The 23780-nt window shown below is 46.0% G+C and overlaps 1 protein-coding gene and 1 long non-coding RNA gene across 8 annotated transcripts in view; one reads left to right on the top strand and one right to left on the bottom strand.

The window, feature by feature from the left end:
• LOC118506439 overlaps positions 1-7188 on the top strand; it is an 82115-nt gene extending 74927 nt beyond the window's left edge. The window contains exon 3 of the long non-coding RNA XR_004905501.1: positions 7153-7188. This is a non-coding gene — a long non-coding RNA (uncharacterized LOC118506439). The remainder of the gene's footprint in view (positions 1-7152) is intronic.
• The window catches only part of LOC118506435 (nicotinamidase), a 63644-nt gene that overhangs the window by 12844 nt on the left and 27020 nt on the right, over positions 1-23780 (bottom strand). For 2 of the 7 annotated variants that reach the window (XM_036043556.1, XM_036043559.1), the window contains exons 2-3: positions 18563-18645; positions 602-788 (exon numbers count right to left, since the gene is read on the bottom strand). In XM_036043556.1, the coding sequence (XP_035899449.1) occupies positions 602-788; positions 18563-18645 (270 nt within the window). Of the gene's footprint in view, positions 1-601; positions 789-18562; positions 18649-19118; positions 19250-19378; positions 19594-23780 lie in introns of those variants that run through there. The other 5 variants (XM_036043557.1, XM_036043558.1, XM_036043561.1 and 2 more) reach the window with 5 other exon arrangements.

Genomic DNA, 23780 nt, shown 5'->3' with positions numbered 1-23780 from the left:
TCCGAGCAATAGTCAGCGCCCCGGTACTTCTTACCCGTACTGGATTGGCTATACAGTTACGAGCCAGATTTTTTGTTTGCCCACTTTTTCTCGCTCGCCTCACCCGTGTTCCCCCTTGTTGTTGGCCTTGAAGCACTCGACGCTGGTGGTGGCCTTTGAACTAGTAGCGTCGCGGCGTCGTACTTTACTCTAGCTTGCTCGCTTCAAGAACGAGAACTCGTTCCATTTCCATTCCGAAAAAGGTGAGGTGGCAAAGGGGGGTGAGCTTTCTTCTGCGAAAGGTTTACCACCCCGGAACAGAACGTTGATTGAAATCGATTGCCATTTTTGCACGTCCGGAGGTCCGGATACGATTGCTGCTTGCGGAGCCGAGCGATTGAACTTGAACAACAACTGCACCGCCAGGGCGCAGTCACACACACACACAGAAAGAGTAAGGCGTTATTACGTCACTGTCGCTGGTTGTTGCTTTTTGGAAAATAAATTTAATTTCCATACATTCCTCGGTGCTGGGAAATTCGATTCCGAGTAGAACGAGAAACAGCAATCATAACCGTAGAAAATAGGAAACCGGGCATACCGGTAGGGGGTGTGCACTCACCGTCTTGATCCATTGGTTCCAGCAGAACTGAAATTCCTCCCGATCGATGTACCCGTCCTCGTTCTTGTCGAACACGGCAAACATCTGCTCCAGACGATCGGACGGCACCACGTAGATGTGACCTTTATCATTCCGGAACAGTGCCCGACAGATCAGCGTAAACTCGTTCAGCGAAAGCCGATCGTCTCTGTGGAAATGGAGGAAGAGAAGCGAATGGAAGGAAATTAGTAACAAACTTAGTAACAGCAAACACACCAAAAAAAAGGACCCCACAATTTTATGCCATTTTTTTGTTTGGGGGGCATCGGGAAAGTACGTGGAACTTTTTTGTTTTCGTGTAAAGGTCAATGTGCAAGGTTTAATCGAAGTTTTTCGCTTCACGAGTCCCACGGACGAGACCTCCACACATTACATGCAGTCGAGTGAACGGGGCAAAAAGTTTTCCGTGCGCGCGCCGCTACCGTTTAAAAAGGGACGAGTGCGGGAAACATTGAAAGGGCACCCTCGAGAAAGGAAAAACTTTCTCCGAAGGACGACGGCAAAAAAAAGCCACCCGGCTCCCCGGGCTTCCGAAATGCTCCGTAGACGATGCAAATTAAATAAATCAATACGAAGCGCTCGTGCAGTTGCTCTGCTTTCGGGTCCGAACCCGAAGCGCTGTAACGGTGTGTGGAGGTTTTATTTGGTGGTATTTATTTTCTACATTTTTTATCACCCATCATCCGTAGGCAGACTGAGCTTGTGGTGGTAAAACGGGACCGCGTCCGTTGCTGATTTTCAGAAGGGGGGGGGGGGGGGGGGCTGGACGGAGAATAAAACCTCACAAAACAACCGCCGGGCTCTCTGAAAATGTCTGATTGACGTACATCGATACTGGCGCGGACTTGTGGCATTGGGGCGGGAAAAAAATCCGCACCCGGCTGGGTGTTGATTTTCCAACCCGCCACGGTTTCTTGGTCGTCCCACACTCCCAGCATATCCTACCGGGAATGGGGATTGAATTTTATTTCGCACCATGAATAACTCAACTTTATAACTTTATTAGTGTCAGTTCCATTTGCGGACGCGACGAACGCGCGTCCATCGACGCGTCAAGACCGGGTGAAAGCTTTCACCCCCTCCTCGCCCGTTTTTCCACCTCTCCTCCGTTCCTGCATTTCCCAGGCCTGTTTGTTGACTGGAGGAAACCGGCAACGGTTTGAGGATTATTTCATCTGAAAGCTGCACACAGCAAATTGAGAAACCGTCGCGCAGCATCTTGGGAAATGGGCGACACTGTTCGGTTGAAGATTTTCTGATTTGTGTGGTGTGCGTTCACACACACACACACGTACACACGCCAAAGTTTGCAACTGGGCCGTCCAACCTGCCCCTACCACCGATCTCTTTGCCTTTCCGGCCCGTTTCTATGGACAACTTTATTTTATTCCCTTTCCCACCAGAGGAGCACCTTCCGTTCCATGGACAATTTATGGGTTTAATTTGCATATTTTTATGCTTCACCGCAATCGACACCGATTGCTGGCTGGGTTTTTGGGGGATAAAAAAAGAAATGCGAGGCGAGATCCGAAACAAAACGAACGATTCTTGCGCACTTTATCCCGTACCGGGCCAGTCCGACCGGTGATGATCGGTGTGCACACAGCGCTGGCAATGATCAACCGGACCGGAGGATTGTGATATGATTTCCAGTCGCCCCGTTTTCTCACCCAATGCACTTGACTACTTGACAAACACCGTTTTTACGGGCGTTGGCATTGAACAACCCAAAGGAAAGGGGGGTGAACAAAAAAAACCGTTGAAGAAAGGATGGAAAATTATTTACTGGCTCCCCTGGGTTTTTTCTCTTCATTTTGCTCTCTCCACAATCACGCATACACACACCCTAGGTTGCTGGACAAAACTGCGCCAACTTTTGATGGAAAACTTTCGGGCCCGGACTTATCCTCTGTCTCGTTAAACGCGACCGGTAAGCACTGGTGTTCTGTTGTGCTGCAGTTCTAATAGGATTGTGATTATGCTGGCCGGCCCGGGAACCATAGAAATCATAATCGTTGAACTCCGGCGGGGGGTGCGAGGACACCCGGCTTTATGCTAGAGCGTTGCCTTTTGTCTTTCATCGAAAAATTCCACCACGACACCTCATCGTCACCATCAAGATGACGACAATGGCATCGCTGTTCGGCTTTACAGGACTACAGTTGACGCTGCTGCACCTAGTAGTAGCAGCAGACCGTTAGAGCGCGCTTGCAGACAAGTAAAACTTTAAGGTGGACGCTCCTTTCAAAAATGGGAATGGAACGGGAACCACCGCCGTATGTTAATACGGGTGCGGTGGGTTGCGAACAACAGCGTTTACGAAGAGAAAGTTTTGCGGGAGCTCGCGCGACGATAAGTAACAAATCAAACCGTTTGCTTCGGGGAGGGCTTTTACCTACACTGTTGGTGGAGATTTGTGGACGGGATTGGTTTCAATTAGGCATGTTAGGCATCCCATTTGGAACATGTAAATCAGCAGCCGTTCGGGGATTTTGAGACCAGCTTTTCCGGCCGGCTTTGGTGTGACATTTCACGTATGGTGGCACAGTAATGGAATTTTATGCAAACGGACGGTGCCGTCGTTAAACATAATGCTCCTTTTCACTTGAATATTCACTTGATCACCGGAGAAGAAATTAGGCATAAACTTTTGTTTTCCTCAACATGCAGGCTTCTAGAAGATATTGTTTGCAAGTGTTTGCTCTTGGGGATGCGGTCTTCGAGTACTAGAAATACGACAGTCGACTTCTGGGAACTATTGAGAAGGTTTTCGAGTAGACATTTCAAAGCATTCATTTTGACAGTTCACTGTGTCCTAATTATTAAAACGGGAGGTTCCATAAGCGACTTTTAACATACTTGAGAAGAGTCATGTCATCCAAAAACTAGTGTAGAAATTTATAAAAAATAATAATCTACCTCTTATGCTTAGACAAAGGTAAGAATTAAGTATCCAATTTAAAAAGGTAAATATCCAATAATAAAATAAGTAATAAATAAGTAAACAATACGAGAAAATGAAATAAATATAAAATATTGTATGAAAAGAATGCAGAATAGAATAAAGAATAGAATATTGAATAGAATATCGAATAGAATATAGAATAGAATATCGAATAGAATATAGAATAGAATATAGAATAGACTATAGAATTATTTGTATACTTCTATATTTATATAAACCAAACTAACGACACACAAAACATTTGCCATGTTGTGTCACATGCAAACTTCTTCCCAAAAAAAATCCCTAACCGATCCAATCGTTTAGATTTATCAGCAGCACAACTTTTTACTCCACAATTCATCAACAACAAAAAAACACGCCAACCATCAACTCGGCTCTTGGTGTAACTCTGGTCTCAATGAGCGAAAGGAATGAGCTCAAAGTAAAAGCACCGAAATAAAACTCTCTCCACCATAAACCCCGGTCACCACCGCACTGCACTGGAACCGTTCGGGAACATGGAGACTACCCTAGATTGTATAATTGTAACAAATTTTGCTTTCCTGAGTGGGTCCTTTAGCTTCAAAGGACCCGAGCCCGAACACCACAGCAGGTAGTGGGGGGCAACCACGTGCTTGTCCCTGGCATGGGAATGAGCGATGTGTATCTCGAAGGAAAAACCTCCGGTAAGCAGCAAACAAAAGTACGAGCTAATTTCAGCACATTTCACAGCAGTAGTGCCCTTGCTTGAAAGCTCGGTCTCAGGGACACACCGGTCGGTTGTAGATTTGGCCGGCCCGATTACTGCTCAATTATCCAAGTTCAAACTCGTATAAATCTTCACACTGCGATCTTTTGCCCTTTCCCCCTTCCCAAAAAAAGGAAGGGGTGGAAGGGCATTTGCATGTTCAGCGGAAATTTAAAACTATTGGCATTTTCCTTCCAGGCACGCGGAACCAAGAGAGAGAGAAAGAAAATAGGAACGAAATCCTTCATCATACGAGCTCGTGTTAAATTGGCGCAGAAAACGGTTTGCCGGAAAATGGGGGGGGGGGGGAGCGTTAGAATGTCGAACGAGTGAGGAGCAAGCAAAAAAAAAACGCTGGCCCAACTAAAGCCAACAGCCTGCAGTAGTGGCAGCAGCAGGATTCAATATCGTGTCGGAACGACGATTAGTTGTTTGCCAGCGAACCCGGAACCATTTTTCTTCCTTCTTCTGCCTGTCAGTGTTTTTTCCCCGCACGAACGGGGCGTGAGCATTCCCATGACGTAGGCATTTGTTTTGTGCCGTTTGACAACGCTTCGGGGAAAAGTTTTCCCCGGTAAACACGCTTTTTCCGCCCGTGGCTGCCGCTGCTGCTGCCAGCTCAATCAATATCCGCTCCACGGGATAGGGTCAAATTTTATGATTTTCACGTTTGTCATTCATCCTTGTCCGTGTGCACTCACAATGGCGGGGACGGTGTTCCGGGGAATAGTGAGCGAACCGGAGGCAAAAAACTTCGATCAAATGTCGATGATTATTGTAAAATTGGTGTAAATAAAGCTTACGGGTTCGGTGATTTTACCACCCGCCCTTTCTTAGACCACAGCTGAGCTGACTAACCATTTGCGAGGGCTTGGATTTATTTGCACTACAAACAGCTTGTGCGCCGTGTGCTGAATATTGGCTGCGTTATTTTTGTTTTCGCTCTCTCGCTCGTTTCTATTTTTGCATTCCGATGGAGACGCCTGGTGGCTCACAAATAACAACGGTCGTAGGTTGGTCGGTTGGTAGAAATTTTAAAACTACACCACACGACGTTTGTAAAACCAATTGCAACCAGGCCGGGCAGCGTGTCGGGCAGCGAAACAATGGTTATAAAAGTTTTCTGGTGTGTGGCACACTGGTGTACCAGAGTCATGAATAATTGCACCAGCTGCCAGCGTACCGACTTTACTGCTTAAGACGTGCAAAACAGATCCCCATGCTTTGCTGTCCACGTGGGATTGTGAAAAGAGGAAGCTTCGGTAGGGGAAGGTGGGCAAGTTTCAAGAAAAATGGCCCTGTCCTTTAAGCAGCTGTAGAGGAAAAGTTTAATTGCCATGAACCATGTGCTGCCTGCCTGCCTTGCCAGTTTGCGGCCGGGTGTCGAGGGAAAACTAAAACCCTTGAAATGAAAAAAAGAAACTGCCGAGTTCAAAAGAAAATGAAATCGAAACGAGTGTTAAAACTTTTTCTTTTCTTTTGCTGTTTCTTCCACCCTTTCCAGGAGTGCCTTTGGTGCTTGCCATCATTTCCTAATTTCTTGCTGCACTTTCTCAAGCCCTACACCGCTCCATGCTATAGGGCTCGGTGCACATTGTGTGCGCAATGAATGCACTGAATGTTTCTTTATTTCCGGCACCACCGTCGGAATGCGTCTTTTTAATGCTCTGTTACTTTTCACGCGCACGGAGGAATTAATTTTGCACACTGGCGCACACTCGAGGCAGCGGGTTCATCATCACCACAACGACGACGACGACGACGACGACGAAAAAGGAATTAAGCTGAATGGTCCCCCCATCTCGAGGGGAATTTGTAAAGTGCTCGCGAACAACAATTCAAACAAACACAAGATGTTAATTATACATGCAACAAACACGATGAGGAAAACAGCACCAAACTCACGCTCATAGAAAACGGGATAACATGCTTCATCGACTAGCGCCGGCTGCAAGCGAACCCCGTCGAGCCCGGGTCAGTGTTGATGGGGATTTAATTTAATAGCAAACGTCATCACCGGTTTGCAGAAGGGGGTGCATATCACCAGTCAGAGGAGGGGGGGAGGTGTTTTCGGGGGTTGTCACTCATGACGTCAATCCTTCAATTATTTCACGACTGCCGAATGAGAGCCCGTAATCCCCGAACGGCAGGACTTGCAAATCTATTCATTCGCATCAAAATATCATCGCATCATCATCGTCGTCATTATTGTCTTTCAAGAATAGCCTCGTCAAACTATCGCTAATTACTTTCGAATCATGCCGTTGCCGGGACGCTGCGTCATCGGACGCGCGTTTTGGGCCCGCATATGTATGGGATTGATTGAATTTCATGTGTTGCCACCCCGAACGCGCACCATCCGGGCTTCGATGTATCGATCGAAAATGTTCAATGTCTCACATTCAACGCCCGTCGGGATCCCATGGGGATGATGGAATGGGCAGGGTCGTTCTGCATAGACGATCGGTGCGCCTGCTGAGAATGGGTGATTAATATGCGGCTATTGTTTGGCCTTTTGTGTATGCGCTTCGTGTGTGCATACAACGCTCTGTGTAGGATCTAAAATTGCCGCGAAAGGGGACGAGCACATGATTTTACACGATTTTTTGTTGACGTTTTAGTTCCAGCGGCATCGATTCTTTTTGAAGCTTTGCAATGCTGATGGGGGACGTTGAATCGAGTGAATTGATTTATTTTTGCTCGATTATTTTCTGATTATTCAAACGCTGGAAGAAATATTATAAATTATTAGTTGCTATTAATTACTCTCTTTTGCCTGTCTGTTTTTTTAATAATATGATTTTCTTTGATTTGTAGGTATAACATTCTTCCAGGCTTCTTTGGACTGAAGGTAAGTACTTTTAGAAACAATGTTCGACTGTCATCAAAATGAGCGGCCGTTTGGGGGGCTTTTTACACTAAGAGACCTCGTCGTCCGAGGGAACTCCTTATCGAAGAGGTTCTACAATATCTCGTCATTCAATCTCTAATCATAAGGCCTCGTATACCAAGAGACTCTTTTATCCAAAAACTTTCAAAAAGGAAAATTTGGAACTTCCAGCAAAGTGGACGGCTGCAAGGACCAAGAAAGCTTGCGGTCGAAGCGATGTCTCCATCCAAAAGATTTCGTCTTATCCAAAAATTGTTGATGCAATTTTGGTCTATTAGCAAAGTGGACTGACGCCAGGAGCCTCGTTTATCAAGAGACCTGTTCGTCAAACAACATTGTCGCCTAGAAGGCATCACCGTGATCAACTAAAGAACAGATCGTCCAAAGAACCACTCCATCATGTGACCTCATCTGCTTAATAGCTTTATCTAAACGTACCAAAGTAGTCAACCTTTTTTGGGTCTCATCTCCCAAATAACCCCGGTGCCTCACTCACCATGGGATGATCATCTAGTGTGCCTCGCTTTTTTATCAACGAAGTACTTTTCGTTCAAAACTATTTTTCATCCAACAGACTACATCTACCAGAATACTATTCCATCCAAATGAACTCTCCGTCGCAGGAACTTCGTGAGTTTGTTGTTGTCTAAAATCAGTTTAATGGTCTTAAAGCCTAAGCTTACCATGAGACCCTGTCTTCTAAGACACTCTGTCGTTCAACGGGCGGACCATGGGCCTCATATAGCAAGAAATCTTTTCATTAAAGGGGACATTTTAATAACAGACACTTCTTTTAGTGACAGACCTCTCAAGTGTCTAGCCATGCAAGGGAGTTCGTCGACAAGGGGATCATATTGGCTAACAGCAATTTACAGCCATAAGACCTTGTCCATTCCATCGTCCTTGTGTAAGACCCAGAGAACTCCAAAAAGCTCACTGACCATGGGACCTCGTCTTCCAAGTGAAACCATCTTCCAAGGAGCCGACCATGGGAATCTTCTTCTTCTTGTGAGGCACTACAACCTCGAGAGGTCGCGGTTTGCCAGTTCTGGCTTTCTGTGACATAATTTTACATAGAAACGTTTTCATCATAGCGCCTCCTATTAAAAACAAATCTTATCATCTAAAGAGCCTCGCTGTCCGAGAGCCTTCGTTGCCCGTTGGAGTTGTTGTCTAAAATCAGTTGTCAAAATTCCTCCCTCCGCCAAAGCAAGGTGATTTTATGTAGCAGTTAAATAGAATTTGGATCAATTCAGTTACAAATTGCTAAACTCAACAAATCTATCATCGAAGCTGTTTGAATTTCATTGACGATTTATGTCTCGAATTTTTATTAGTAATTTTTATTGAAAACTCCGAAGAACATAAATGCCGTGTGGAGTGTGCAATTTAAAAGAAATGATTGCGTACTGCCAGGCGCTTTGAGCGTTAAAACGCAACCACAACATAGCATCAACCATAGACATAGACCTGGTCTATGGTTGATAGCATAGACCAATAGACCAATGCATAGACCTGGTGATTGTCACTAGCAAATCGGTTTACAGTCCCCACAAATATCATTCTACAATTAAATTACATATATTAATCATTAGCGACATTCGAAAAAAAGATCTAATCTTACATGTGACAACCAATAGTAAAGTCAAAGGCACATTCCTTACGGTGCTATAAACCTGAATTGTTAATCCCTGTCAAAGTTTACCTTTTCCCCTACCACAACGACGTATCAAATGTCACTTTGATATCACTCCTCGCAAACGACCTTTCCCTTTCTCACTCCAAATCAAACATTAACCCCCCCCCCCCCCCCCACGACCATCGTTGTCCAAACCAGCAAACAGGTGTACCACAAACTAATCACCAAAACGCTTGTTGTAACTGCACTCGTACAACTATTTAACATCAACTTATACCACGTTTTAAAACATGAGCACCATAAATTTGTCTCATCGCCTGCGCTACGACAACATTTCAACGGCACTTTGTCACTGCCAGCGCCAGCAACGAGCCAGCCGTCGAGCAGCGTGTCCAAACTACAACAATTTACATGAGACGGGCCTGTACGCCAGTCCACCCAGCGCACCGCGGGCGTGTCCCGTATCAGCCCGGGCGGTATCTTACACGGTGGCGACCGCTTTATGAGTGATTTATTATATCGCGCGCGTATGTTTGTGTGTGAGTGTGTGTGTGTGTTGAACACCGGAAAACTATTTCCACGAGAGTGTACTGTTTCCAACAGATAAACGAGCGCGCGATTAGCACATACCCCCTGCTGAAGTTGAGTGTTTTTGTTTTTTTTTTGTTTATGTTTATTGTCCCATTTCCGCCCATCAACATTTTCCCCGGGCTTTCTACGGTATCCGCTTGACGAGAGAGAGAGAGAGAGAGAGAGCCGCTGACAGTTCAACTGGCGAAAGCGACTTAAAACCCACTGAAAGCGACATTTGGTCATACAGGTTTTCTCATTTGTTTCACCTTAAACTCGGTTAACTTCTTTCCCACAACAAGTGGGAAGCAGGGTGGGGAACTGGGTGGAAAAAAAATGCTAAACATTATATCGCTGTAAAACAAAGAAGGATTTTCACCCATCATCATCATAAGCAAGGAAATGAGCGGATCCCTACTTTAGAGGATAAAGCCGTAATAAATTTCCATCTTTGCCCCACAGACCCGAACCGGCACGGCACCGGCGAACGAAAATGATGATGATGAGGATCATGCATCAGTGTGCGCCAAAGGTCCGCCTCGGCCGGCGTGCTTGCGGACACAAAGTAGAACATTACACGTGGTCTTCGTAACCGCCGGTTGGGCGGGCCGAAAAAAAAGGGCTAAAGAGATTTTACCCGTCCCCGGTTGGGGCGATCCCGTCCGGCAAGAATGTAAAAGTTGATAATAAATACATAAATAGGATACTGCTGAAGGTAATATCAGACGAGGCCTCGGCTATTCCGTTACCCAGCCAACCACCCAACCAGTGCCCGAGTAAGTTTGGGTTTGGGTGAAGCAAAAGCAAATGAAAACAATTGATGTCCATCGATGAAAACTAATGGCGGTATCATAACCGCAAATGAGAAAATATAACTCGATTTCGATTCATTTAATTTTGTTGTTGCCTCGTGGGACGGTTGCGATACACCAAAAAAGAGCCGCCCCGGTGCGGTATACTCCAAAGTGGACCAATTTTTCCAAGCCATGAATAAATTTGCTAACCTTTATTCGGTTCCATGCACTCGCACACACACACACACTCACACCTTCACCATCAGACCACACATGTCCGCGTGTGGTGTGTTGTGGAGGCGAATAAAAAAAATCCCTCGGCATCCCCCCCGCTCATAGCTCTGTGGGGTTTATTTATTTGATCTGATCACTGCCACGAGCTGACGAATGGTGTCCAATAACCCCTGGCTTCCTGTGGATGGGTAGATAGATGCAGTTAGAAAAAGAAAAAAATTATGTGTGTGTGTGGGATCCCCGAACTCAGAGACCGGGGAAAGGCATCGGATGGAACCTGGAGGAAGGGGGTGAGTTCCATTTTTAGATCTCCACCTTTCGAGCACCCGGGGAATCGTGCGGATTCGCCATACTTCCCAATAAACGGCAGACAAAATCCTCGCCGCCCGGCTCCCGTATGCGAGCGGATTTTCCAAAATGGCAGCACGATACGAACGGAAAACGGTGGAACGAAGGACGTGTGAGAGAGGTTCACGTTCGAAAGAAAAAAAAAACCCCTGAACCCATCCGAAAAGGTAGCAGCACGCTATCGAAATTTATCAACCAACCCGTTTCCAGAGCTGCTGTGAGCTGCTGCCTGAAGCTGACATCGCACAGAGGCACCCTCGCACGAGGAAGGACACACAAAAAATAAATTACTTCGGATATCCGGAACTGTTTTCCTTCCTCGGCCCGTCCGTACCGTACCGTCGCCTTCCGGCCCGGGATGGATTCCGGTCCCGCCGTGGATGGCGCTCGGGACCGAGCCGCTAACCCCTCGTAGTATAGGTATTCCTGGCTGTGGAAAACTTTTGGCCCGGGAATATCGCGGGGGATGATTGGGTGAGCACTTTTTGCACTTTATATGCACAATTTTTGATGGTGCTTGATGGTGCGCTACCGCATACACAACTGTCGTACCGGATCGAACTTGCCCTTTTCGTTCTATTGAAAGGCAATTGTGATTCATTTGTGCCGTGTGTCCTCGGTGCTGTTGCGGTGTGGAACGGATGACAATTTGGGGAAGAACCTTGAATATAGAGGAGATGGGAGAGGATGGGGCAACCCAAGGGCATTTTTGGGGTATGAAAAAATATGAGACTTTGTTTTTAATGATGATATATGAGGGAAGTATTCACAAAGGCCGCAGAGCTAGAGAGGCAGTGATTGGTTCTAATCAAAACAGAAAAAAAATTGTTTTAAACGCTAGTTGCCTACATAAACATTGGAAAAAATATCTTATTTGTCAGTTCATCAAGCTTAAAATTTTTATTCCTTCCTGCATGTGTTTGGAAAATGGTTGAAAATAAGTTAATCGGATTTTTAAACCACCAAACAATAATCCAAACAGTAAGAATTGCATACTTTCAGGCTTCTTCAGGACATGTCATCGGATTGTTCTATTTCACCAAAGAATTATTTCGTGAAAAACGATTTTTTACAACATTAAGTATTCTGTTAAAATTGTTAGATCTGTTCAGAATTTATTGACTATTTATAATATTTTAAAATGTTTCACTTCAAAATGTGTCTCTGCCATTACAGGGTTTCAATGCAATAACTTAGGCGAAATGTTTCGAATGGATATAGGGATATTTTCAGTACGTTATGAAACATTGCAATCATATAATGGAATCTCGTTTACAATTACAACTCTGACCATATCGTTACCAGAACCAGTGAAAATGGAGATTGTTTCGATGAAAATCGCATAAACTCTCTATCAAAATAATAAATCCTAAAAACCTTCTTCCGCTCATAAAAGCAAGCCCGCTATTGTTAATCCTTCCGCCATTCGCCAGTTATCACCTAATAATCATCCAACCGCCGAGATTCACATTAAAACCATTTTCCTTTCCCAAAGGTGCCTCTTCTTGCTTTGTTTGCCTTCACCAAATGGCTCAAAATATCACCACCAATAATATCCTTTCGCGCCCTAGCTGGGAGCCCTCTCGAAAGAAATAAAACACCCCTCCCCGTGATCGTGTCTGGTAAAATTAGTTCGCGGAAAAAAAACAGGGCGAGCGTTTCTGGCTGGGTGGCAAATAATATGCGCCCTTAGCAAAATCGCTCGCTGTCCTGGTTCTCCCATCAGCACACACACACAGCCATTAGAGTGACGTGTGCACGCTCGTGTGCCTGTTGTTCTGATCCGTGCACACACACACAGACACACATATACCGACGGTGATGACAGGCTTCCAATTTGATGGCCGGGTTCGAAAACAATAGACGATGGGGAACGAACACAATCGGAGTTCAGCAGACACCCAGAACTTCACCGGACAGGCAGCCGAGCGAGGCAGCCTGTCAGCAAATGGCACGAACTTACTAGAGCTCTGAAAAGGGTGGAGGGGGGGGGGGTGACATCCCAGGAGACGAACGTACCCCATGTTCGGTGATGCGAGAGTGAAAAAGCAAAAAAAAAAAGAGGAGCTGGAAAAAACGGTTACCGAAACCCGGAGCCGAACCTGAACACACTTCCTGTGCAACTCTTTTACTGTTGCTATGTTTTTTTTTATTCGCCGGTCCCATAACAAAGGTCGTGGAAATGGGGATTGGGGGGGGGGGGGGGTAGGAAGGGGGAGAGCTTCCTTTCCCTTCCCCGCTTCCTCCTGGACTCACTGCCCCGACAGCGACTTTCTCTAATCATTGTCACTGGAATATTGTGACAGCAAATCGAGTGTCACTCGTTGTCGGTTCCATTGTCACCGGGGATGGCCGTCACTGTCTCGGTGTTGCTTCGCTCCGGCTCCGGCAGCCTACCGGCAAAACCATTCCATTGTGCAGTTATGCATCTGTGCGGCACCCTCCCGATAGCGGGACAACACCTTTTCTAGCCTGCTTGCTGCGCGCTTTGTATGGAGCGGTGTGGATACACTACTCGCATCGCTTCTCCCTTCTAGCGTGGCGACACCCAAACCCATACACCCTCGCTCAGACACACACACACACAATAGGATGGCGCTGATGAGGACACGGAAATATTGGGACAAAAATATACCCACGAGCGCGCGAAGCACTAGACCCGCATCGGTACGAACGCTGGATGAAGTATGCAAACACTGGCACCATCGCTGTAAGGAAGCAGCGCATGGCACAAAGGCAAGGATCTTGTGCCGGTGCAACGGTTCGCAGAGACGAGCGTCTGGGGAAGTTGAGCGAGGTGAGGTGGGGAGGAGGGGGCTAAAAAAAGCGGAAATGACTTCGTGGCCTTTCTTTTCGCTGTGGCCTTCTTTGGCATACCCCCAAACAACACGGCACAGCACACCGGCACTAGGGTCCTAAATTGTAGTGCAGTTTTATTTTATTATACACTATCACTTCCTGCCCATTGCGGGATGCCGAAGAAAAGAAACCGTATCAATGCAATCCAATTATATCCAATAGCGATTGAAATTCGGCAGTGCGCTTTTTTTTCTCTTCGTGATGCAAATAAATTTGTCGTGTCGGGGAAAGGATAGTTTTATTTTGGAGGAGAAAATAATACTCATGTCTTACACAACAGATAAGCATGTGAGCCCCTTCATGGAACCGGTTATTAGAGGTGATAAGTGGGCAAATAGGGGAAAGTATCACTCTCTTTAATGCCCGTCGGGACACGCCATTACCGGGTATCGGATCTCGTTCAAACCGTCTGTCGATACGCAGGAGACTAACTGTCCAGCTATGGGCAAACTTAGTCAACTTTGCCCACGACTGGAGACGACTGTAGAGTCAAAGCAGAAGAAGAAGCATTCATTGCAATATTTTAGATTATGTCTACATGTTGAAAAGCTTTAGATGTCGTTTCTTCATCAACTTCTTCGTTGCAGTTGATTCAGCTGGTGACTTGCTTTCTTCGGAAAAAAAAATCTATTATTAACTGATTGATTGATTTTTCTTACAGCTTGGCAATTTTTTATAAACCTAGTCTTTTTCGACTTGAGATTTTTGAATTTACTATTAAAATGTAGCGATTTTATTACATTGCATTTTTTACATACACAGACGAAAGAATCAAAAGATTTTTCCCATATTTTGTGGTTCAATGCTTTCAATAATTAAGAGAAGCAGCTTTGCAAGAACTTCACCAGATAGTCACTTCACCATCATGATATTTTCTACTAAAATTCAAGACAAATTACTCTCAGATCATGTTTTGTTATTAATGCTTTCTCGTTTAGGCATAGAAAAATAATTCATTTAAGTGACTGACTTTTAACCCTTATTACCGATAAAGCCCTTTTATGGACAAATCCCTTTTCAATTGAATTTCCAAGCCAATTTGGGTGCAATTTGGTTGACTGATTATAATAATTAACAAATTGCTGTTCATTTTACGTGAGCTTCCTCATCAGGCTTGATATACATGGTATGAACCGATACATGTTATAAACCGTAACAACTTTCTTTAAAACAGTGCTTGCTTTCTCTCTATGATGTTAGTGTTCGCACTAGAGCTTTCTTTGGGGTAAGTCTGCAAGCGAAAAACAAATGACTAATCTGAAGCTTTTTGTATAAAAGTTTTCGTAATTTGTTAAGACCGTGCTAGTGACGATAAAAGCGTAGAAATGTATGGGATTGCTAAGGCAAAATCGTTGTCGAGCAGTTTGAGGAATCTAAAAATCTAAACAATTTTTTGTTAAATGGTATGAAACAGAGCTAGATCAGAAGATATTTTTGAAATTCATGGAACCAAAAGCTAATTCTCTCAACATGTATAGGAAACAAAATAATTGATTTGATATTAGATATTTGTTATTTATTGGATACAAAGTATACAGAAGGACGACTTTATTAGCTTAAACTCAGCGTATACCAGACATTACGAATACTGGACGTTATCGTATCGCGTTATTGGACTTATTGATAATTTAGAATCGTTTCCTTAGAAGGGCGTCTGTACGGAAAATACAGACAAAAAACATTTACGCAATAAATGCGGAAAATAAAGTTTAAAATGTAATTTGCTTGAGTAGGACGTACACGTTTAAAACCTCGTCCAAAAGTTAAAATGAAATCTCGTCCTGAAAACTTCGTTCTCCGTCTAAAAGATCTTATGAATAACCCACTTATTTCAGTTAAATAGATGTAAGAAAAACAGCCTCCGATTACGATTGGAAAAACAAACTCCTCTTCTTAGCTATTCCAAAACAAAAGCATCCGTCGAGTAGTTCGCGAGTCAGAAAAAGCCCTAGCTGCAGTTATCATTTGTCTGCAACCAGCGCCCATTCGAATGGCAAGTAAACATAAAACTCTTAACTTCACAAATCAATCGAAGGCTTAACTTTCACCCATAAAACCATTCCCGCCCCTCCTCATCGTCAATGTTAACAATAACGATCGTAAAAACAGCCACCCTCCTTTCTGGCTCCAATACATATCCCCGCCCCAACATCCCCCCAGAGGAAAGATGATTCCCGAAAAACACAGTTTTGTAGCCATAAATTTTCTCCCACCAGGCGCTTCTCACGGATGCATCCGGGGCGCACACAAAAGCCAGATTAACATTTATCTACGGTACGTGTCGAAAGCGGCAAAGACACGGCCCGATGCTATCGGTATTTTAGCGCGAACGTACAATCACTGGTGCTGTGCCGATTGCAATCGTCGGCGACCGAAAGTCAAGCTCCGACACTCTCCGACACTCGTAAAACTTTACAGCCCCAACACACAATAGTAGGAATAAAACAGTGGCGCACCAAAATTCGCCCAAGTGTAGGACCCGCTTTGCGCCATCGGCTGCTGCTGCTGCTGCCGTTGCACCGGGCGCGCGTTGCAGCGGAGAAACGCGAGTCGAGCAAAGTCGGCAGCTGGAAGAAAATCTTTTCCTATAGCCACCAGCGAGGCTTACCTTTCTTCGTTGGCGGAAAATTTCGAGCATGCCCTTGCACACATTCGATGCACACAGTTGCCTTACCACAGCCTCCCCGGAAAGCGAGAAGAAGGTCACATCTCAACCGAGCGTGAGACATAAATTTTCCAACCTTTAGCGCTCTCCGGTGCGTTTTCCCACACCGGTTTTTTGCTTTCGCTTTTTTCGTTCGTCGGTTGATGGCATCCCGAATGGTGCGGCGGCAGCCCGGAAGCCGCTGCGGGCGGGCGGAGTTTTTGGCAAGAAAACTTCGACAAGCTTCACGTCCAATGGTTCGACATGCCATTGCGACCGGAACATACCCTCCCTGTGTGTGTGTGCATCGTTCAGGGCGTTTAAACAGTGAGAAAATTTGAAATTTATTGCCCGATCAAAAGGTAATACATTTTCCTTTCGCCGTGGCGCTTGCAGCAGCACCACACAACAGCTACAGACAGAGGCCAAGAGACGGGCAGCTCCGACATGGGAAAAGCCGGCGAGGTGACCGTGGTCGTCACCTTGTCGGTTCGCCGACGAGTAATTTTCACAATGGCGGGAAGCAATTTTTTCCCCATTCCATCCCCAATTTTACCAAACCAAGCAGAACAAATTTCTTACGCGGGCACATGGCATGGCAATATACGATTTGAAATTTTATCCACGCATTTCCAGCTGTCAGTAGCTGTTGCTGATCAAACTGAAGCTTATCCTTCGATGCCATCAACCATAAAATGGAGGACAATTTGCATGAAATAAGAACATGCTCACCGTGCAATGTGTGGAATGGAATGGAGCTTATGGGTGGAATGGAGCTTCTGGTGGGTGGGTTATAAATCAAAATCAATTCACCACGCCACCCCAGTACTGCTACGATTTGTACGATCACGTACGTGACCTGACAGCATGAAAAGGATCCCGTACGTTCCCGGTACATTCCCGGTACGTGGCCCGGGAATGTGCAGGAATGTGATTCATGATGGACAGGAATGAATATCGGGATCGATACAGCTCGACTCGCATCAAACCGGCTTTGTTTCTGCTGGCCAAGGTAGCAGTCAGCAAGTGTTGCAATAATTGATATGCCCTTTAATAGTCCGTTTTTCCTGCTCACTCACACACTCAAACACACAGAGCACAATGCCTGCGCTCTATAAGCGTTTAGCATATGCTAATCATCCAGTTTACCAGTTTACGATTGATTTAAATGGTATGCCACTATTGCCAGTTAAAATGCAACCACACACGATGCACCTGGCAGGGTGGGCAGGTAGGGACGATGCAATCGTAAAGGTTGATTTAGCATCCGCAATCAAAACCGGATTAATCGCTCAACTCGTGTGGCGGGAGTGAATCATCGAAGCGTGAAAATGGGAAAACACGCAAGTGTCAATTTTTATACACCCCATATACCCAGCAGGCTACAGGGACATACAATCGTCGAGAGTACCAAACTCAACCAAACCGGGAGTCACTCATTTGACGACATAAACCCCCGACCGCCCCGTCGTTCCGGAGGGCATGAAATCAACCAATCATCAGAGTCCGTGCCCATCATTGCTGTAGATCCTCGTCCTCGATGGCGGTACGTACGTGTGCCGCATACACTTTGAACCGGAGACAACAACAAAGCGCCTCCGCCGGGGCGCTTTTTTATGTACGATAGTGCATTTTATTGAATTGCCATAAAACGGGGATTTATTTTTATCCCACTGCGACATATTCTCCGCTTAATGCTGCACGCCAACCTCCCTCCTCTGGGGGACGTTCAATATAAGCTCGCATCAAAGGGCAAACAAATCGGGGGAAAGACCTTCAACCGAGCACTGAGCAGTGACGGGGAATGTCGAAGATGTTACCTGGGAAAGTGGTGCAACTGGTTGAAGTAGTCGGAACGACGGTACACAGAGTTGTTGTTAAAAAGATTGTTGTAATAGAATGATTTTTTATGACACCGAATGCAGGAATTCCATGTATTATAATGTTTTAAAAATAAATATTTTATAGTACACCATCAAAAGGGAGAAATTACGCAGCGAAGAAAGGTTGCGTTGGAAAGTTGTGAAATAAAACAAAAATCCAGCCTGACAGTTCTCACGGGCTCACGCTTAGCTATCTCACGCTCACTAAGATCTCACTACTAGCTTCTCATTTGACGTATATCGCCATGCAACCAAACCAAACTCAATCACACTGACAGGTGTTACTTCCCAATATTTTTCTTTGAATCTTCTCGAACTCAAACTCGCTAAGGTAAGGCAACAAAATCGTTCTACTTCACTACTTACCCATCCTTATCGAAAGCGGTGAAACAAGCGTCCATGGCCAGCGAAGGATTCGTCATAAAGTCCTCGTCCGGGAGCTCCGTCGGCTGCTGGGAGCACATTGATCCGACGATCAGGATTGTGCAGCGTGCGGTTAATCATGGTGACAGGAAGCAAGCAAAAGCACACAGCACAGCAGGGTTGCCAGTAAACACGCAAGTAATGGAAAGACAAAAACGAAAGCATTTCATTAGTAACTTTGCTCCCCCAAAAGCAACTGACCGCCCCTCAAACTCTATCGACATAGAAACACAGAAAACGGACAGTTTCTAGAAAGCAGCTCACAGCTCACAACAGCGCCCGGTCCGATGTTGGACCAGCGGACATGCCAGGGACATAAGCGTGGTTGACATCGGAACGGACGGTGCCGACGTGAAATTAGGGATTTAGGGGAGAACACTGATAGAAACAAGGTCAGGAATTATAGCGCTACAGGAAGTAAGAACTAAGGCAGAACGGAATGGAACGGATCGACACAAACGCATCGCCCAATAATTAGCCAACTGTCAAAGGTAAGCACCATAACAACACACACAAATCGACGAGTACGATTCGGAAAGAATGCGGGGGTACGTCACTTAGTCGTACGGTTTTGCCACCACCACCACCACCACCTTGACCACCACACTTCTACTAAGCCAATCGGGGGTTTTGCCTGCCGGTCGGTGTTGCTGTTGTTGTCTATGGTGCGCCGGATGTCAGTAACAGTAACGTGGCCGTGCTGCTGGACGGACCGTTCGGAAAGGTGTGGAGAAGGGACAGAAATTGGTTCTCACTAACTGGTGACTGGCAATCGAAAACACTGCAGTACAAGCCCATGTACTGCACACACACACACAAACGCATACACACTAGCACACGCTCGGTGGACAAGGAAGCACGCACGCACGTACGCACAGGAAACACACACACGCGGCCCTCTCGGAAGAGACCGGAGCGCACGTCTTCGAGCGGTTATATCACGACACGGAGCCAAAGGACACAACCAACCGAGCGCGCACCGGTCTGACCGCACAGGAGGAAAACGTGAAAATGGGCCCGCCGTGCGGTTCGGGCACGGGTCTGACTTTCCCGTGAGGCCCGAAACTATCGCGGTACCGCCACGTTGGCAACGTACTTATTGAAGAAACCTACCGCACGGTGGCCATAGCAACCGCAGGTAAATAGTTCCGCTCTGCCTAGCGAACCGACCGCCGATGACGTCCGTTGCTACGGCACGGAGGGAAAGTTTTGAAGCACGCGCGCTCGCCGGGACGTCCTGCCCGGTTTGGACGTTGAAGTATTTTTTTGAAGGAATTTGAATTTTTAGGCCAGATTGACAGTTGCTCCCTGCAGTGGGTGGGTTCGTCAGGAGCAGTTGGAGAGTAGGTCAAAACACACGTCAACCGGTGGATGTGAAGTACGCTACGCAGTACCGACCGCGGGACCGTTTGGCAATGGTGAGGTCCTGGGTGTGCGATTTACTGCCCAATACATTAAAGCTGGGAAGTTATGACTTGCTATTTATTGCATGACCAACTCAAGAGGCCTTCAGACTCCGGAGATAGCAATACAGAGTGAAATGTTTCATTGTACAGACGGTACTTCAAAAGCTTACTGAGCGCTGCAACCTCGAAAGGTCTCGGCCAGCCATTTCTAGGTTTCCCTGGCTTCAGTTTGCCCGAAGATGGATAGTTAGTGAAATTTGAACCCGGGTTCTTCCGTGTGAAGGCAGATGCAATTCATGTCCTTCTATAGAATCGGTCTTGGTCGATTCTTTTGTCTAGGACATCTTGGCGCTAATATCCCTTTAATATTCGCTGTATTTTTCAGTGTCATTCTCAAGACGTGCCCAACGCCTCCTTGAAGTCTACTTGCTAGCCTTTCAAAGAACTAAACCAGAAATACGTTTAAAAATAGAAACACATTTTGCGGTATCCATTGTCTCTTCTTGGGAGTACCCTCCTTAAGAATTATTGTTCGTATCTGGATAAGCAGTAGATAAAAGCACACACACACGATGGAGAGGACCATCAGCACTAGAATTGAAAAGAGAGCCAGTGAGCCTTTCACACACACATTTAATTTTATTAATGTCACTAACGCACTGAGTGACGTTAGGAAAAGGGATCGATTTGCCACTACTTCCAGTCGGGTCGGATCGTACCCTCGTGACTCATGAGGGACAATTAAACTGGCGGAGACGGTTTCCGTACGATGCTTCCTCAATTGGAACACTATTAAATAAACTACAGCGCTCTACAGTTTCAGCCTGTAAATGCCTGTTGGAACATCGAAACGGACCGATGGTCCGGGCTGTAAACACGCACCACTAGATGGGTTGGTTACAACTGAGGAGTATTATATCTAGTGACACAATCCATTTAAAACCCCCTTGTCCCTGGTACGTATCGAACTTATGGCTCGCCCGTTCGTGCTGCTCGGTGCGACGAACAGTGGATAGAATGTTAACAGCAAATTAACGCCTAAGATGCTGCCCGGAATAGTTAAACTAAACCCAAACGACTTAACTTGGTGGGCATGTGTGTGTGTGTGTGTGTGAGTCGTTTTTGTTTTCCTCGTCATTGTCACTCGCCAACGCTACCCTTAACCGAGTTTATCGTCACAAACTCTCACCCATATGTGTGTGTGTGTATGTGTGCCGGTTTTCTTGTCTATAGCGCCACTCCCCCCCCCCCCTCAATGCTAGTGTAGCCGGGCGAAAGTTTGCGTCCAAATTGCAAGGTAAATTTCTTTTTGATTGCGTGTGAAAATCCACCGCTTCAGAACGGCAGCTTCCAGCGGTAGAACGTGTCTCGAAGAAAGCTATCCGTCCGGTGGGTGGAAACGTGTTAGCCAGCGGAAACCGGCGGAACGCGAACGACCATTTACAACACGACACGGCTTTTTCAGGCGTAATCCTTTTAACATTAGCGCCACTGTGAATTATCCCACCGACCTTGCCTTGACGGAACGACCGAGCGCAAACGGAAGTCTTTTCTTCTACCGTTCGCAAGCCCTTGCGAACCGGGCGGACGGAGTAACCCAGCCAGGGTCGGTCGAAACCGAGCCACCGTGCCACACCGTGCCAAGAAAAACGCCCGTTTGGGAGAAAATTAAATACTCCTTTAATGCGCTTCACTTCCTTCGCTTTCACCCGGGGATTATTTTCTCCGGGGGCCGCGCGCTCCAAAAACTGGTGCGAAGATTGTCTCGAAGCTTCAAAATAATGGAGCCTGTTTGAGCAGCAGCAGCAGCAGCAGCAGTAGGTTTGTGTAGTGTAACCCCGGCATAAACTCCCGAGTACGAGTAATGAGACCTCGCGCGTTGCGCCCATCCTTCGTTCGCTGCCTTGCTGCGCCTGCTTACCGTACTGCGATTACAACAGGCACACAAGCACCAGGATTAACCGTGGAGGAGAACCGAACGGTGCTCGGAACGTTGGAGAAAACATGTCGAAAACAAAATATTCACGTCCAGCAGCAGTAGAAGGCAAGGACGTCGTACGGCGGAATGGTGCACCGATTATGCTGTCCGTTCGGTCGGGTATGATGATGCTTTTCCGAAAATATTTCCATCATTAACTCGTCTCCGTCGACGGTGCAGCGGAAGCAGCTGCGGTGCCCGTAAATGGGGCCCGGGAAATAAACTCCGACACTGTGCACGGGCGGGTGAGTTAGATGAGCTTTTTAGGCAGGGCTTTTGAAATTGTTCGGCGGATGAAGTTGACGCGCGGAAAGCCCTGTGGTTCTTCGGGTTGAGATTGAAGTGAAGTTTAGCGGTTATTATTAACCCATTGCATGTTTCGCATAATGCTTTCACTGGCATTTAGAAGCGTGGGGGGGAGGGGGGCGGTGGGGTGGTTATGGGAGGTCGAGTGGAGTTTCGGGTTGGTTTACGGCGTAATGCGATAAAATCAATTTCAATAACACGGTATGAGTGTTTCGTTCTGCAGAGACGGGTCGAACAATGGCTGACATTTATTATTCCTCGCCGAGCCCGGATCATTTGAGCCAGTTGTATCATGTCACATGAAAGAGAACAATTTTGGTTTTTGTGAGTTGCACAGCTTACATAAAGCATAAAAAATCAGCACCAAATTAATGATTCATCTCCTCTTGAACGCCAGCCTCTTGAACGATAATCCGATAGATCAATTCCCGAGTGTTCTCAAAGTGCGGCTATTCGATGTACATAGATGCTCTGAGAATTCTGAGATTGCGATTGATCTACCTCTCTTCGGGCAAACGTTTGATGTGAGAATCATCAAATTGGATGGGCATGTGCCCTGGCCAGCGAGAGCTGATGCTGGAACCATCCTCCTACGGTATGTAGCGCCATGATGGCGTTGCATCTCTTGAGCTTTGGGTATTGAAAAATCGAGTTAGATCGTGTTCTAAGAACAGAAAGCATATTAAAATGGAAATTGCATTTAGCTATCGCAACTCCAGTGAGGTTCCAAAAAGGATTTCGTGTTGCGTTGAAGATGGCGAGTGTTCACAGTGCACCGCTGCTTCGAAGAACAGCTAGCGGAGTTAAAAATCAACTGGGAAGTTGGATAGGTGCGGACACGCAGGTAATTTGTAAGGAACGAGAATCTCTAATGCATTGGGATTGGGTTCCTAAATCGAAGTTATTGAGACCATCCAAAAGCTTTTAAAATGTACCTCATGTTTAAATGGGCTTGCGGTATCGTACAGCACTTCGACACTGAGACTAATTCCTGTCTTAAAAGAAATCCTGACTCCTGAATTAATTCCTGGTCACAGTAGTCAACGCTAGCTTTCTGTAGACTTTCTCTCTCTCTCTCTCTCTCTCTCTCTCTCTTCCTGGTCCAACGACCTCTTAGGTCATACCTGCCATTTCTGGCTTACTAGACTTAATGATACCACGTAGTTGTATAGCCACAAAGCTCACTCGGGGGGAACGGTCGGGATGGGATTCGAACCCCGATCCTGTCGAATGAAGACCGGCACCGTTGTCGTTTCTTCTATCGATCAACCCCAACTGTAGACCTTAGGGCTAATTAATCTGAGCATTCACACCAGGTTATCACAGTCTATACGGAACCTCGTACTTATCGTCCTTATTTGTTCTAATACTTTTAGTACAAAAGCTTTTTTCCTCAGTTTGAAGCAAAATTATATGGTGCATTTTAATCGAAGAAATAATCAACCTGAATCATTATATTTGTTTCAGTTTT

Source organism: Anopheles stephensi, chromosome 2 (assembly GCF_013141755.1).
Source record: "Anopheles stephensi strain Indian chromosome 2, UCI_ANSTEP_V1.0, whole genome shotgun sequence".
Taxonomy (NCBI): domain Eukaryota; kingdom Metazoa; phylum Arthropoda; class Insecta; order Diptera; family Culicidae; genus Anopheles; species Anopheles stephensi.
Note: the sequence above shows the minus strand (reverse complement) of the source record. Positions and strands in the feature narration are given on the sequence as shown.